Source organism: Elephantulus edwardii, unplaced genomic scaffold (assembly GCF_000299155.1).
Source record: "Elephantulus edwardii isolate Elephantulus edwardi_28Jun2011 unplaced genomic scaffold, EleEdw1.0 scaffold00121, whole genome shotgun sequence".
Classification (NCBI taxonomy): domain Eukaryota; kingdom Metazoa; phylum Chordata; class Mammalia; order Macroscelidea; family Macroscelididae; genus Elephantulus; species Elephantulus edwardii.
In genome coordinates, this window is record NW_006399871.1 from 7,519,282 (window position 1) to 7,535,323 (window position 16,042).

Below are 16,042 nucleotides of genomic sequence, written 5' to 3' on the forward strand. Positions count from 1 at the left end.
CCTCTTCCGGACTGGGCCCCCCAGAACCTCCTCAAAGTCAGTCCGATGTGTCAGCAGGACAGGGCGGGGAGGGGATTGCTCCGGGCCCCGTCACATCTTGGTCAGGCGCAGCACGTTGAGCCGCACAGGCAGGAACGTGGCGCCGGCTGCATAGGGGATCTCCCGCAGCACGCCCTCCCACTTCTTCTCCTCCTCGTTGTACCTGCGGTGGGGGAGGGGGTGCCGTGAGATGAGCTTGGTCAGCTGCGTTCAGGGTGGGACCCAGCAAGGAGGGATGGCTGGACGCACCTCGAAACGCTGGTCTATCCTTGGAAGCTTCGACCCTGAGGACTCTCAAGCTCAAGGCCCATCCCCAAAGAGCGCCAACCAGCACTGCAGGAAGGGCCCCCACACCGGCCATTCTCCCTCTGTTGTTATGTGCAGACTCAAAGCTGACTCTCTCCAGAGTCAGTACATCACATGGGAGGAGACAGCCCATTTTACTCCCATGGAGCAACTAGTGGACTGGAACCTTGCACCTTTGGGTTGGCAGCATAACTCCTTACTACTAGGCCACTGGAGCTCCCTATCCCCTAGGAAGTGCTATGCTCCCTCCACAGTGTGGACATTCTCACTCTCAACACTTTAAGAAGCACCCCTAAGTCCACCTCTCCTAGCAACACTGCTCCACAGTGGGAATGAGGGTTCAAAGGGCACCCCGGATGCCGAAACCTCTTCTCCCAGCCCCAGGAAGAACCAGCTGTGAAAAGCAATGGTTCTAACAAGCTGAGCCCTGCGCTGTGTGCTCCCCTCCTCTGGACTCCACCTCCAGGAAGGAGGGGACAGGAAAGCCCTGACCACTCTTCCAAGGGTCCCTTTCCTGGGCCCTGTTTCTGTGTCTATGCCCTCAGCCTGGGGTCATGTGACCGCGCCAATGCCCCACAGAGGTCAGGGGCCACGTGTGCGAGCGAGGCCTTCCAGCCTGGCTGCAGAGAAATGTCGCGTGCTCACTATTTCTTCCCCATCGGGCCTGCTGGAGGAAGAGGTCAGCCTTCCCCAGATGAGCTGACCAAGAGCCTGGACCTGGCTATAATGCCCGGGCTGTGGGCATCTGCCTTGCTCTCACGTCCCTTCTTGGCCCTTGGGGCTGGGCTCACCTCCAGATGTCATTCAGCTCTGTGGGGACCAGCTCCCCCGACTCAGTCTCCAGTGTGGCAAAGCCACCGAGGGCATAGAGGGTGCCCCCGAGGCTGACGAGGCTGAGAGAGCTGCGCTCCTGCGGGAAGGCCTCAAAGGGAGTCCACCTGTGGAGAGAGTGAGGAGAGGCATTACCCAGGGGCCCAGGGGGCTGGGGAATGAAAGGCAGGAAGGGCCCTGCCACCCTAGCACCCACACCTCCATTGCACCCCTCAGAAACGTAAATCCCAGGCTCCCTCTCATTCCTGAGAGCCCGCTGCCCGTCTCAGGAATGCCTGCCTGCTGCCCCCACTCCACCACTTGGACCTCATGGCCAGAATTCTCTTCCCTCTCCCTCCTCCTTCACTCCTTTCCCAGCCTCCAGCCCCACCATTTCCCCTTTAGTGCTCCTGTGTCATTTCATCCACTCTGCCCAGTGAACTCCACTCCAGACGTCCCACTGTCCCTCCTTCTCCAGAACCAACTCCTGCTCACTGACTCACACCCTCACGCCCTTCACTGGTGCTCCACCCTCTTCTCCACAACACAGTTCTTTCTTCTCACAGGATCTTCACTCCTTGAAGCCATCATCCCTGCCCCCCGCAGGAGGGTCTCCTCCAAAAAATGCTCTCACTGAACCCCCCAGTCACCGTGGGGCTTTGATATGCAGGCCCCACACCCCAGTACAAGTCACACGAATGCTGAACATCCCCCCCCCACTCATACACACCCCTTCTCAGACACCCTGATGGTTAATGGAACTGCTCTCTGTTCCTCAAGGCTTAGGTGTCCGTTTCTCCCACGTGCCGCCTTCTTTCCCGAAGGAACTCTCCCTCTGTGTGCTGTCCACACAGCCCCCCATCTCTCCCTCTAGCTCAGCCTGCTCCCCTGGACTGCGCTCCTCCAAGCAGGCTCTTCCGGGACACCTCCGTCCGGCATTTTAATTTCACATGTCCAGGTGTCCAGGCTGGACCCTCACTTTTCCTAACTTAAATGGTTCCCCAGTAAATGGCTTTCCCCACCTCAGAAGGGTCCACTTCATTCTCTCTCTTACCCTCAACCCCTAATCATTTCCCAAGCAAGTCCTATCCTTCTCCCACGGAGCAGCTGGTGGTCTCGAACTGCGTGCCTCTGGGATTGCAGCGCAGCTCCTTTCAGGAGGCCATTAGACCTTCCTCAATTCAAGAGTTACCTAACAATAACAACCCCTGTGAGGCACCTTTCACAGCCTTCACTGGCGATAAACTCTGTCCCACCTTTAGAAGAGGCCCTTTCCCTACCTCACGGCTGGTCAGGGGAGAGGGGCTTTTTCTGCAGAGCCGTCTAAGCTCAACAGCTGAGATCCAAGATGGGCTCCAGGGGTCCCGCCTGGCCAGACATGGGGAAGGAGGACACAGGCCTAACGACACACAGCACTGGACCCTGCAGTGGGCCCTGAGTCCTGCCTTTCCAGGGAGGAAGGGGATGGGAAGGCAGCCATACTTGTTGTCTGCGATGCTGTACACCTCGGCAGAACTGGTCAGCCCAGTGTCGGTGACCCCGGCAGCCACAAAAATACGACCATCGTGGACAGTGGCCCCGAAGAGCGAGCGGGCAGTCTGCATGGGTGCCAACTCCGTCCACTCGAAATTCTTAGGGTCATAGACGCACATCTTGTTCAGGCACTTCCTGTGGGAGGGGGAAGATGGTGGTGTGAGTGAGTGGACGGAAGGCGGAGGAGGACCACTGCTTCCTCCACCCAGCGCCTCCCGACATGCACCCCTCTCTCCCCACCCCCGGCCTCGCAGCTCGGCCAAGTGCAGACAGCCTCAGGGAGATGGCTTCTGCTCTACCTCTAATCTTGCTGCCACCTGACACAAGTCTGAAGGCCTCACCTGTCACTGCCCTTGCCACCAATGACGTAGACAAGGTCCATGTGAGAGAGTACCGTGTGACCATACACGGCGTAAGGCAGCGGGTCTGACTCCCCCCATTTGAACGACCTGGAAGAGACAGGAGAGGATGGAGTTGAGGTTAGGATTCGGCTCAGTGTGTTGAGAACCTGCGTGTCCATTCATATACCCACTAACTGCGTATAAACAGATGCACACATTACAGGAAGCCCCTAGGCGACTCAGCTCCTCACTTGTACCGCATGGCCTCGCTCCCCATCCCAACCTTGGACTCTAATACCTACGGGTTAACTCTAATTCTCCACCGACTAGGGCCAGCTCCCCACCTCTAGCGGCCCCGCCCCCAGGACCCAGGCGCTCCCAGCCCCGTGCTCACAGCCTGTCGTAGCACATGACGGAGTCCAGGCTTTGCTCCCCGTCCTTCAGCTCTCGGCCGCCAACCACGTAGATGGAGTTGAGAGCCTCCCCCAGGCCGAAGAGGCAGCGCGGTGAGGGCAGCGGTGGCATCCCCAGCCACTCAGAGTCCAAATGGTCAAACTGTGGGGCCAAGCCAAGTGGTCCCATCAGCTACCGCCTCTGCTACCTGGCCCCTACCAGCTACAGAGGAGTCCTTCAGCCACAGAGGAGTCCTTCAGCCACAGAGGAGTTCCCTGGCCACAGAGGAGTTCCCTAGCCACAGAGGAGTTCCCTGGCCACAGAGGGGTCCCCTAGCCACAGAACAGTCCCACCAGCCACAGAGGGGTCCCCTAGCCACAGAGGCGTCTCCTATCCACAGAGTAGTCCCCTGGCCCCATAACAGTCCCCCCAGCCACAGAGAAGTACCCTGGTCCAGAGGGGTTCCCTGGCCACAGAGGGGTCCCCTGACCACAGAGAAGTCCCCTGACCCCACAGCAGTTCCACAAGCCACGGAGAAGTCCTTCAGCCACAGAGGAGTCCCACCAGCCACACAGGGGTCACCCGGCCACAGAGGAGTCCCACCAGTCACAGAGGAGTTCCCCGGCCACAGAGACATCCTTGCCACCAGGGAGGGAGGATCAGTGTGCCCCAGTGACCTCACCTCACAGCACCCCTCCCCACCTTAGTGTAAAATTGGGGACTCTGGTGGAAATGATGACATAGGTGCACAAAGACCACCATTCTAGGAGAGCCAGGGAAGCGGCCCTATGGCGTAGCTGTGTCACTCACTGCCCTTCACCCCCAAACAGCTGCTCAGGCCTCAGGAACAAAGCACTCAGACTCTTTTCTGTCCACCCCTTACAGCATCTCCCCCTCATCTGGCACTGAGAAACACTACGATGTCTTCAAATTCCACGCAACTAGCAAGACTCAAAGGGTAAGGTGGAGAGACAGCACAGGAGAGGATGAGCTTCAAGCAGGTGGACAGACAGCAACAGAAGCAAAGGGCTCGAGGGTGTCAGAGATTGTGAGGATGGCACAGGGCAGGGTCGGCATGAGTCATACTTGACTGGACAGCACCTGACAACAGTAACAACAAGACTCACTGTTTCCTGGAAACTGTCTTAGATGTCTGCGATGCCACAGCCACACCCCGACTTGAACCAGGCACTTTACAAGCTCTTATTTCTCCATTTGTATAATGGAAGCATGGTCCCCGTGGGAAGTTCTGTGTCCCAGACTCCAATCACGGCCTTGACGCTGAGACCCTGCCCAGGACCCCTGCCCTGGCCTGCTCCTCTTCTCTGTGTTTCATTCTAAACTCATGTACAGAACCTCCCATCTCAGGATTAGCCCTGTCCTGAAACAGGCACCAAATCGTACTGCTCTCTTCCTGCCTGTCCCCAGGTTACAGTCATCCTATCTTACCTCCATTTTCTCCTAGACCCAGTTATTGTCCCTGACAAGTAGAGACAGTCGTCTCTTGGCCCCCGAGGGTTGCTCCCAGGGCCCAAACCCTGGCCCCCGCGTCCCCCTCTCCCAGCTGCTAAGGCACCTGCAGGAAGTAAGCACTCATAGGATCCTCCTTGTTGTCCTCGTTGTAAAACAGGCCCCCGGCCACAAACACCTGGTTTTCCTTGGTGACGAGGCTGACGTGGTTCTTGGGGATCTGCGTGGAGAGAGAGGCACAGTAGCACTCATTGGCGGCGGGGTCATAGGCCACGGCGCCTTCCTCACTGATCATGAAGATGAGGTCCTGCAGGAACATGCCAAAGCGCAGGGTGTCATTGAGGATTCCGGGCAGGACCCGTTCGCCCTCCTCTTCGTCCTCCTTCTCAGTCTCAGCCTTGTCCTTGTCCTTGTCGGGCGCCTTGGCCCCGGCCGCCCCCTTCTCCTTCTTCTTCTTGCGCAGCACGGTCATCTTGCCCTCGTGTGCGTCCTTCACCATCTGCACCTTGCGCAGGAGCTCGGGCTGCGCGCGCACCAGCGGGTGGCGCTCCACGCGGCTCTCCAGGAAGGCGCGCGGCAGCAGGCGGCAGCGCACGCTCTCGAAGACGGTGGGCAGCGCGCGCTGGCGCTCGGCACGCGCCTCGGTGTCCCCGCTGCCCGCCCACTTCATGACCGCCTCGAACACCGCCTCCTCCTTCTCCACGTTCAGCCCGTCGCTGGAGATGATGGCGATGAGCTCGTCGGCCGAGAGCCCCAGGAAGTCGTTGTCGCGCGCCACGAGGGCGAAGCGCGCGCAGATGAAGTCGCGGGCGGCCACGGCGAGGCGCGCGCAGTCGAGCAGGAGGCCGAGGCGGAAGACGGCCAGGCAGTTGGCGAGGCACAGGCGCTTCTGCAGGAAGGACACGCAGATGGTGAAGATGGACGGGATCTGGAAGCGGTGCGCCGCGGCGAACAGCTCCTGCACGCTCGCCTCGTCCAGCGTGATCTCCGACGTGTACAGGTAGTGCAGCACCTGGGCCACCACGTCCGGGGACACCTCTTCCAGGCGCACCTCGCCCGCGGCCTCGGGCTCCGCCAGGAAGCGCGCCCGGAAGTAAGGGCTGCAGGCAGCCAGCACCAGGCGGTGGCAGGGGAATTCGCGCTCTCCCACGCGCACCACACAGTCCAGGAACTTGCCGTGGTCCAGCATGTCCTTGAGTCCATCCTGAAGGAGGGTCTGCTGGTATAAACGCTGCTCCTCGAGCTGCTCCAGGCCCAGCGCCATGGTGGGAAGGGTGGCTGGGACGCTCGGTCTCCTTCGCTGCTCCTCTGCCTTCTTGTTGGGGCACATACAACGCAGCTGTCCTGCTGGATTATATATAGAGGTGGCGCAGGCCCTGTAAGGCGAGCAGCCCAGCCTCCTGCGGGTGACGTGGAGGGGACAGCTGGGCAGACCAGACGTCCTCTACCTCAGCAGCCTTGACTCAGCCCCTGGGGCTTATGGGGTGGGGTGGTGGAAGGGTGTCTGGACCCTCCCCTCAAAGATCAGAGCCTCACTCCCTCGTTTCTAAATGGGTCACAGCCAGGCCTTGACTCAGGACGCCTTGGTCGAGTGATGTCTAGGTGAGCAAGCTCTGGCTTTCAGCCCAGGGAAGGAGAAGCCAGGGAGGCCCTCTTTGAGGATCTTCTCTCTTCCAGAACTTTCTGTCCAGTATCTCCTCCTTCTCTAGTTTGTTCCACTCGCCACCCCTGGTGACTGCTTTGAACTTGGCCTTGGGCATTCATCCTGTAGAGGAGCCTAGTTGGAATAGGAAGAACTTTTCCTTTTCTGCCCCAGCTCTAAGCCCATCCTTGGACGTCAAGAAGACAAGAAGGTGCCCTAGGTAAACAGGATACCACTTTCCTGTGGAGTCTGGGCAAGGCAGGTTTCTCTTTTGAGCCTCAGTTTCCCCCTTATGCACAACAAGGAGGTGAGGTGTTAAGATCCAGAAGCCTCAGTTCGCTGTGCTGAGGTTCAGAAGCTCTGGAATGCCATGTTTCTGGAAGAGCACTGTGCTAGGGTTTCAGCATGCAAAGGTGTTGATCATGCTAGAAAATCCATTTCCTAGGACTCTATTATTCAAGGTGTTTAAAGACCCAGAGGCTTTTTTATATCTTGGATGAGATGGATTGACTCTGACTGGGATAGTCACAGTAGATGTGTTGCAGGCAATGAATTGGCTCAAGATAGAGCAGGGTTCAGAGCTGTTGTATATAGGGTCGCTGTGAGTTGCAAGGGACGTAAGAACACAACGGGATGGAGAAAAAAGTGCAACAATGAATGAATGGAAATCCAAAATCTCTGTAAATGTTCATTGAAATTAATTGAAAAAAAAAAAAGAACACAATGGGAATAACTAGAAAGCTCTGGTGGCTTAGTGGTAAGGAACTGTAGTGCCAACCCAAAGGCGCATGGTTCAAATCCACCAGCCGTTCCACAGGAGAAGGATGGTCATTTCCCTCCTCCTGTGACATTTACAGCCTCTGAATACCCACTAGAGGGTCAGCTATGAGTCAGTTCTGGCTTGAGAATTACACAACAACAGGGGAGTGGCTGGGAGATCTGTCAGAGTAGTCCATACAGGGTAACAGTGCTAACCCAGGGGCTGCGTCTCTGGCGGTTCAAATCCACCAGTGGCTCAGAGGAAGAATGATGGAGAGTGTCTTCCCATGTGATTTACAGCGTTGGAAACCCAGAGGGCCAGCTGTGAATTGGAACCAACCCAATGGCAGTAAGCCAGACTTGAAGGGAGTGACCTGCTGTATTCTAATATTAAAAAAAAATAACGCTTTTAGGAGCAATGATTATGAAAATTAATACTTAGCTTGGGAGGGACTGTAGAACATTATTCTAAGTGAACTAACTCAGTCCCATAAGGACAAATACTGTATAAGAACATTATTGTAGAACATGTTCTAGGCAGGACATAGGGAGCTGAGGGGTGAGGGTGGGCTGGCAAGGGAGAGCTTAATCATAGGGTCATATAATTTGATGTCTGGAAGGAGGAAGGGTGAGTAAAGGAAAGATCCCAACACTGTATACAAACTTTGTAAGTAAACCAGTCAGTATAAAATGAAACTTTTATATTAAATAAAATTAGTTTCACATTGTAACTATTCCGGGAACTGATTGTTGTTGCTACCTGAGCCTGTATGAGGAAGGGTTTTATGCCCAGAACAGAGAGGTGGTACATCTCTGCCGTACCATGGTTCCTATGCCCTGGCTGTGGTCTGAGGGGTCCAGGCTGAGACGTTGGACAACCAGTCTCAATGCTGGACACCTGACCCTCCCCCCCCCCCATATACACGCACATCTGCCTCAGCCACCAAGATTAACTCTTCCCTAAGTGCCAGAGGCTGCAGCCGGAGGTTAAATTTAGCCTCTGGGGCCCTGCTGTGAACTGTTTTTGGACACTCCCCCATCATTCTTCTGAGTCACTTGTTTATAACCCCAGACTGGGGGAGGGGGCACTTGGGGAGAATCTGAGGCAGGGTCAGGACCGAATCACCTGCCCTTTCATGAGCTCAGTCATGTCCCTGCCTGTGGCTCCCCGTCACTGTCTTCAGCCATCTCTGGCTCACCCCACCAAGAGAACCCAGGTGCATTCTGCGCACCTCCAGAAGCCATGAGAATCCCTCTCAGCCTTGCCACGCCCTACAGATAAGCCACAATGTCTAGTTAATCATATTCTCACTTCACAAAGATCAGGACAGAAGGTACTGATGGAACAATTCTCTTAGATTTATCAGATGACTCAGTGAGATATTTTTAGCTTATGATGAATCCCATAGTGCTCACTCCCTACCAGGCAAACCCCTAGAATAAGTTATATGCTGCTCATTCATTCATTGAGAACCTGCTGTGCCCAGGTCTTTTTTGCTAGGGATTCAGTAGGAATTCCTGACTTCTCGGAGCTTATGTTCTGAGGAAGAGGAGGAGACAACAGCAAAGAAATAATGATACAGGACGTCAAATGATAATAAATATACTCAGTGAAATATCTCAGTCATAAAAGGACAAATACTGCATAGTGCCACTGTTGTAAAATAGGATTGACATCGGGGTTGGGGGGAGGCTGAGAAAGAGGGGATAAATTATGTATACTGCATTGAAACAGATGAGGGAGAGAACTGTTTAAAAGGGATATATGATTAGGTACTATTGTCATGACAGGAGTCCAGAATGAAGGTTGCATAGTGGAGTGGACGTGAGGGGATTGTATAACAATGAAAGAATTTTTCTTTTCAAAAAGAAGAGCTAACTAGGGGTACCCAGGGGGCAGAGAGAAAAGTGCAACGATGGATGAATAAAAGTCTAAAGTCTTTGTAAACTTCCATTAAAATTAATAATTAAAAAATTAATAATAACTATAGAGACAGGAAAGAGGGCATGGAAGGTGACAAAGTCGGTAATGCTTTGAAATGGACTATGGGCAGGTTTCTGTTGTTCCTAGGGTTGCTGTGAGTTGGAGCAACGTTAACGACAGACAACGGAACAGACCCACTGAGAAGATCATGTTGAAGCAGGTTCAAGCCCTGGGAGAGGAGGATTCTAGACAGGGGCAGGAGGACAGCATGAGCAAAGGCCCTGAGGCAGAAGAGTGCCTGGCATGTTCTGCCAGTGGAAGGAGCTGCAGAAGTGAATGAGGAGACAGGAGAAGATGCAGACAGGTGACGAGGGGGAATCAGGTAGGAGGACCGTGAGGGTCGGCGTAAGGACTTGGGTTTCTCTCCTGAGTGAAATGAGGAGCCATTGTTTGTTTTATCTTTTCATGATGGAAAATTAAATCATACACAGAAGTAGAATAATGTGGCGGCCTTTGATGTACTCATCACCCGTTTGAGCAACGATCAAGTCATGGGGAATCTTCCTCATCCAGAACTATTAAGCATCCAGAGACAAGTCCACAAGTTGAGTGGAAGAGGAATACGAAAGGGTGATGCCAAGGCTTTTAGATGAACACAAGACAAGATGCCATCTCCTTCCATCCTTTTTCATTTTCTCAGTCTCTATGCCAGAATTAACCAGGTGTTATTGCCCTCATAGAAAAAAACAATTGAGAATGTGGTAAGTAGGGATTGATCTAATCATAATGTAAAAACAAAACCTACTCTCTGGCTTTGTTGATTGTTGTTGTTAAGTGTCATTAAGTTGAGTATGACTCAGTGACTTTATGGACAGACCTGAACCTTGTTCTCTGCTACCTTCATCATCTCTGACACACGAGCCCTTTGCTAACTCTCTGTGTCAATCTGTCTCGTGGATGGTCTTATTCTCTTTCACTGACCCTCCACGTTTCCAAGCATGATGTCCCTCTCCAGGGAATAGCTTCTCCTAACAACATGCCCAAAGTATGAGAGATGAAACTTCACCATCTTTGCCTCCAGGAACATTCTGACTGCATATTCTTCAAGATGTATCTGTCTGTTCTATTGGCAGTTCTTGAGATATGTAGTACTGTTCTCCAACACCACAGTTCAGAGGCATCGATTCTTCTTCTGTCATCCTTATTTACCATCCAGCTCTCAAATGCTTAGCAAGTGATTGAAAAGACCATGGCCTGAATCAAGCACTCCTTTGTCTTCAAACTGACATCATTGCTCCTCAGTAATTTGGCGAGGACTCAGACAGCAAACTTTCCCAGTGCAATACTTCTCATCTCCTGACTGCTGCTACCAAGGATGTTGATTGTTGATCCAGGTAAGATGAAATAGTTGACAATTTCAATCCTTTCTCCATCCGTCATGTTGTTGTTATTACGTTCCGTTGACTCGCTTGCGACTCATAGTGACCCTGTGTACAACAGTTCTGAACCCAGCTCAGCCATGAGCCAGCCTTATTGTCTCTGACTCATCTTACCCCCATTACTGCAGTCACTGAATCAATCCATCTCATCAAAGATCTTCTCTTTCACTGTCCCTCCACCCTCCCAAGCATGATGTCCCTCTATCAGGACTGGTCCCTCTTTGCAGCATGCCTAAAGTATGTCAGACAGAGCTTCAAAATCCTTGCCTCCAAGGAGCAGCCTATTTTCACCCTGTCCAGGATTAACCTGTTTGTTCTCCTAGCAGTCCATGGCATATTCAATACTCTTCTCCAGCACCACAGCTCAAAGGCCTCTCATTTTCTGTCATCTCCTCGTATCATCTCTAGTCATTGTCCAGCCTTCTGATGCATAGCAAGTAATTGTGAAGACCATGGTCAGGATCAGGCGCATCTTAGTCTCTAGACTGATATCATTGCTCTTCAGTACCCTGGAGAGGTCCCTGATAGCAAATTTTCCCAATATAATCTGTCTTTTGATTTCCTGGCTGCTGGTACCAAGAGTGTTGATTGTGGAACCAAGCAATCTAAAGCTGTTAACTATCTCAGTCTCCTCACCTGTCTGTAATGATGCTGCCAGTCGGCCCAGTGGCTAATACTGTGGTTGTTTTTGTTAGGTGCACTCTAGTAGATTCTGACTCGTGGCAACCTTGTGTAAAATAGAAAGAAACACTGCTTGGTCCAAGGCCACCCTCAGAAGAGGAAGCATGTTCAAGTCCACTCTTGCAGTCAGTGTCTCATTCCGTCTCACTGAGGGTCTCCCTCTTTTTTTTTAACTAGTTTATTTACAAAATTCTAATACAAATTTGAACAAATTCTTTCCATTTTCCTCCTCCCCATCAAATTGTACAACCCAATGATTAATCCCTTCTTCCCCCTGTACACCCACCTCCCTCTGCTTCCAGCCTCTCCCACCCCTTATACTCATTCTACAATAACGGTCTTATCCAATATTTATCCTTGTGGGACTGAATTATTTTACTCAGCATAATGCTTTCCAGTCCCTCCCAAGTTAGGTAATAATTTACAAAGTTACTGCTCCTGTGTGCTGCATAGTATTCCATTGTGTGAGTGTACCATAATTTCTCAATCCGTTCATTTGTGGTTGGACATTTGGGCTGTTTCCATGTTCTTGTGATGATGAAGAATGCTGCAGTGAACATTGGTGTACAAATCTCAGGTTGTACTTTAGTTCTCATATTCTCAGGGGTCTCCCTCTTTTTAAAAAAATTATTTTATTAATTTTAGTGAACATTTACAGAGATTTTATATTTCCATTCATTCATTGTTGCACTTTTCTCCCTGCCCAGCTCCCACACCGGATCACTCCTCTTTTTGAAAAGTAAAAGAAACATTCTTTCACTGGTATACAATTCCCCCCTACCCCGCACTCCTCCCTCCACTATGCAACCTTAATTCGGGACTCGTGATAACCATAATACCCTATCATATATCACTTTTAAACTGTTCTCTCCCTCATCCGTTTCAATGCAGTATACATAATTTATCCAGTTTTTTTTGTCTTACCCCCAACCCTGATGTCAGTCCCATTTTACAACAGTGTCCCTATGCAGTATTTGTCCTTTTGTGACTGAGATATTCCACTCAGCATAATGTCCTCCACGGTCACCCACTTTGAATAATATTGCATGAGTTCCTTGTTTTTCAATGTAGCGTAGTATTCCATTGTGTGAATATACCACAGCTTCTCCATTCGTTTGTTGACGGGCATTTGGGTCGTTTCCAGCTTCGTGCAATTGTGAACAAAGCTGCGATAAACATGGGTGTGTGCAGGTCTCGCTCTTTTTTGCTGAGTCTCTCTTACCAAACACGACGTCCCTCTCCAGCAGCTGGTCCCACCTGAGGGCAGGAGGTCCCACTAAGGGAGGAGATCTCACCCTCCTCACTGTGAAGGAGCATCCGGGTTGTATCCTTTTTAAATGGATCTAGTCATGTTTCTGGAAGCCCACCGAATATTCCGGATTCTTCACCAACCGCACAGTCCAAATGCACCCCTCCTTCTAGAGCCCCTTCCCCCCTCCCATTTTCCAGCTTTATCGAGGCATGTCTCACATGCAGTAGACGCTGCACATATTTGAAGCAGTTTGGTAAGGACATATCCATTAGACACAGGAGATACCTTGTGTTCTTTTTTAAATTCCTTCCCCATGATCTTCCCCCACATCTCCCTCCATCTGAGACAGTCCCTGATCTGCTTTCTGTCACTGTACTTTGTTTACACTTTCTAGTGTTTCATATCAACAGACTCATGCTCTATGTCTTTTGTGGGTGGGAGGGGATCTGGCTTGTTTCCCTCAGCATGATTGTTCAAGCTTCATCCAGGTCACCTCCTCATACCCTCAGCTCATAGTTTCTCTCTTACTACATGGAAAGGGTCATTGAAGAGAAATATCAGATAAAGTTTTAGAGGCCACTTATATTCGGCTAGCTAGGCTTAGGGAATACTTTGCTGATGTGCCAAGAAACCCAGCAAATTTGGCATCCCTCATTGCATGGGCAAGCCACGCTCTGGTGGAGAACCAGCACATCCGCAGAGATGCAGGTTCTGAGCTGTCTGCTTGTTATGTCCGACTCAGAGCGACCCTGTGTACAACTGCTCTGAACCCTGTCCTATCCTTAGACAATCTCACTGCCTCTGACATACCTTCCTCTGTTACCCCAGTTACTGAGTCAATCCATCTCATTCAGGGTCTTCCTCTCCTGCGCTATCTCTCTACCCTTCCAAGAATGATGTCCCTCTCCAAGGACTGGCCCCTCCTGGCAACATGTCCAAAGTATAGGATATGGAGCTTCAAAATCCTTGCTTCCAGAAAGCAACCTGGTTTCACCTTCTCCAGGATAGACCTGTTTGTTCTCCTGGCAGTCTGTGGTATGTTCAGTACTCTTCTCCAGCGCCACAACTCAAAGACATCAATTCTTCTGCTTTCCTGATTCATTGTCCAGCTCTCAGCCATCAGCGTAGAAGAGCCCCGTTGTATGTCTGTATATGACAGACCTTTGTTACACTTGGAGGCCTTGCACACCTCCTTGTAGCCTTCCTGTCTTTGGAGCGGTTCCCCTATTCCCATGTCCCCCAGGTGGTGGTTATTGTTATGTGCCAGACTCATAGCTCACCCTTCAGCAGGTGTATGGAGGCATTTGATCACATAGGAGGAGATTTCCCATCCTTCTCCCACAACAGCTGATGGATTCAAACTGCATGTCTCTGGGATTGCAGCACAGCTTCTTACCCCTAGGCCACCAGAGTGGAAAGCATAACTTGGTTTCTGATACAGGCGTATGACTTGACTAAGCTCCACCTATCCTGTGCACTGACTCCAGACTTCAGAAGAGGAAGCAGGAGTATACAGAAGTCATGATTTGACGAGACTGAGGGACAACACAGAACTAGAGTCCACTCCACATTGTCCATGAACTTGCCCCTTTGCTATCACCAGCCAGGCTTAGCACCATCAGTATAGGGGACCGATCAGGTTTTTTGCTGATAATAACTGGAGAGGCGAAGTTCTTCCACATCTCAAGTCTGAGATGTTCCTCTTTCCCCACCAGATGACATTGCTTGGCTGGGTGAGGCCTGCTTGGTAATTCCCTCAGGTGGCACTTCCTGGGACAGGTGAATGCCCCACTGGTATCAGATAAAGCAAGAAGATGAAAATAACCCTGCAGAGACTCTGAGAATTAGCCTGCCATCAGAACCACAGCCCACATGAGTAGGCTGCATGCTAAACCTTACCAGGGTGACTGCTTGTGAAATGAAAAATTTCAAAATCTCGTATTAATGTATTAAATGTCCAAGATAAGTAAAAAAAAATTACTCCTCAAGAACAAGTAAAAATAACGTTAATGAAGAAAAACAAGCAATGATATCAACACCAAGATTAATGAGATCCTGGGATGATCTAGCAAGGACTTTATAGAGGCATCCATAAAAATATATCAGCAATCAACCACAGATTCTCTTGAAGCAAAGAAAAAAGTAGAAAATCTCAGCAGAGACATTCTAATCCTAAAATGATCAACTGTATATAATAGAATGGAAGAATGCAATAACAAACATCACTGGACGGCCTCAGTAGAGTAGAGATGACAGAGGATAGAATCCGTGAAACAAGCGAAATTTTCCCAGTCTGAACCACACAGAGGAAAACAGACTGGGAGGGAATCCCGTAGGCATCACTGAGTAATAAAAAGTAGACCCAGAGAATGGAGCCGAAAGAATTATCAAAGAAATAATGGATGAATATTTCTCAAATTGGATCAAAGACACAGATTCAAGAAGCTGAATGAGCCCCAAGCAATATAAACTAAAAGAAACCTAAGTCATGGCATATCATAATTAAACTTCTGAAAACTAAAGACAAAAATAAACCTTGAGGAAACATACACCTTACTGTCACTTGATCCTGACTACAGGACAGAGTCGAATTCTCTCCATTGGGCTTTTGAAACTGGAAATCTTTCTAGGAGCAAACTGCCTCAGTTCTCCTCTGGAGCAGCTGATGGGGTCAGACTGTCAACCCCTTTTCATTAGCAGCCCAATGATTAGCTAATGTTACAAGTAAGGCTTCTCATTCCCAATAGAGAAGCACCAATTCAAATGGTGGTAGGTTTCTATCACAAATTTACAAGACTATAAGGAAATGGTGTGGCATTTTTCAAGTGCTGAAAAAATGTCAGCTACTATCTATCAACACAACTGTCTTTCCAAAACAAAGAGGAAATCATAAAAAACTCAACAAGGTTGCAGAATATAAGATCAATGCTTCAATTACATTTCTGTCTATTCACAATTAATTATAGGAAATAAAAATTTAATGCTGAATACCACTTATAAGCACTCCAAAAGGGAAAAATAATTCTGAAATTTTTTTAAAAACCTTGTATAAATTGTAAGGCCAAAATCAATGGATGTATGCTATGTTTGAGGAATGGAACATTCAACACAGTAAGATTATCTGTTTTCCCTAGATTGGTTGGTAAATTTAATACAATTCTAACAAAATCACAGAAACTATTTTTTTTAGAAACATAGACAAACTTATTCTAAATATATATATAAACACTTGATCATTCTAATGAGAAACCTATACTGGACCAAGAGGCAGTCATCAGAACAGAGCAAGGAAACACTGCATGGTTCAAAATTGGGAAGGGCATACGCCAGGGATGTGTCCTGTCTCCATATCTTTTCAACCCGTATGTAGAACAGATTATCCAGGAGGCTGGGCTCTATGAGGAGAAATGTGGGGTCAAGATTGGTGGAAGATCTATCAACAATCTGCGATAT

General features: G+C 50.2%; 1 protein-coding gene across 1 annotated transcript; it reads right to left on the minus strand.

Moving 5' to 3' along the window:
* Positions 1-89: 89 nt before the first annotated feature.
* Positions 90-6,230, minus strand: KLHL40 (kelch-like family member 40). Its single transcript, XM_006892984.1, has 6 exons — positions 4,999-6,230; positions 3,424-3,584; positions 3,030-3,137; positions 2,638-2,823; positions 1,137-1,283; positions 90-202 (listed from the first exon to the last, which is right to left on the minus strand). The coding sequence occupies exons 1-6, from the start codon at positions 6,220-6,222 to the stop codon at positions 91-93; spliced, it is 1,938 nt and encodes a 645-aa protein (XP_006893046.1). The 5' UTR covers positions 6,223-6,230; the 3' UTR covers position 90.
* Between the last annotated feature and the right edge of the window lie 9,812 nt (positions 6,231-16,042).

Bases quoted from the DNA above. Each gene is read 5' to 3' on its own strand.
- KLHL40 (XM_006892984.1), bottom strand. From the start codon at position 6,222: ATGTGCCCCAACAAGAAGGCAGAGGAGCAGCGAAGGAGACCGAGCGTC. The intron at 3,585-4,998 runs GTGCCTTAGCAG...TTGGCCCCACAG, and splicing joins TGAGTGCTTACTTCCTGCAG to TTTGACCATTTGGACTCTGA. The intron at 203-1,136 runs GTGAGCCCAGCC...CCCCCACCGCAG, and splicing joins GAGCTGAATGACATCTGGAG to GTACAACGAGGAGGAGAAGA.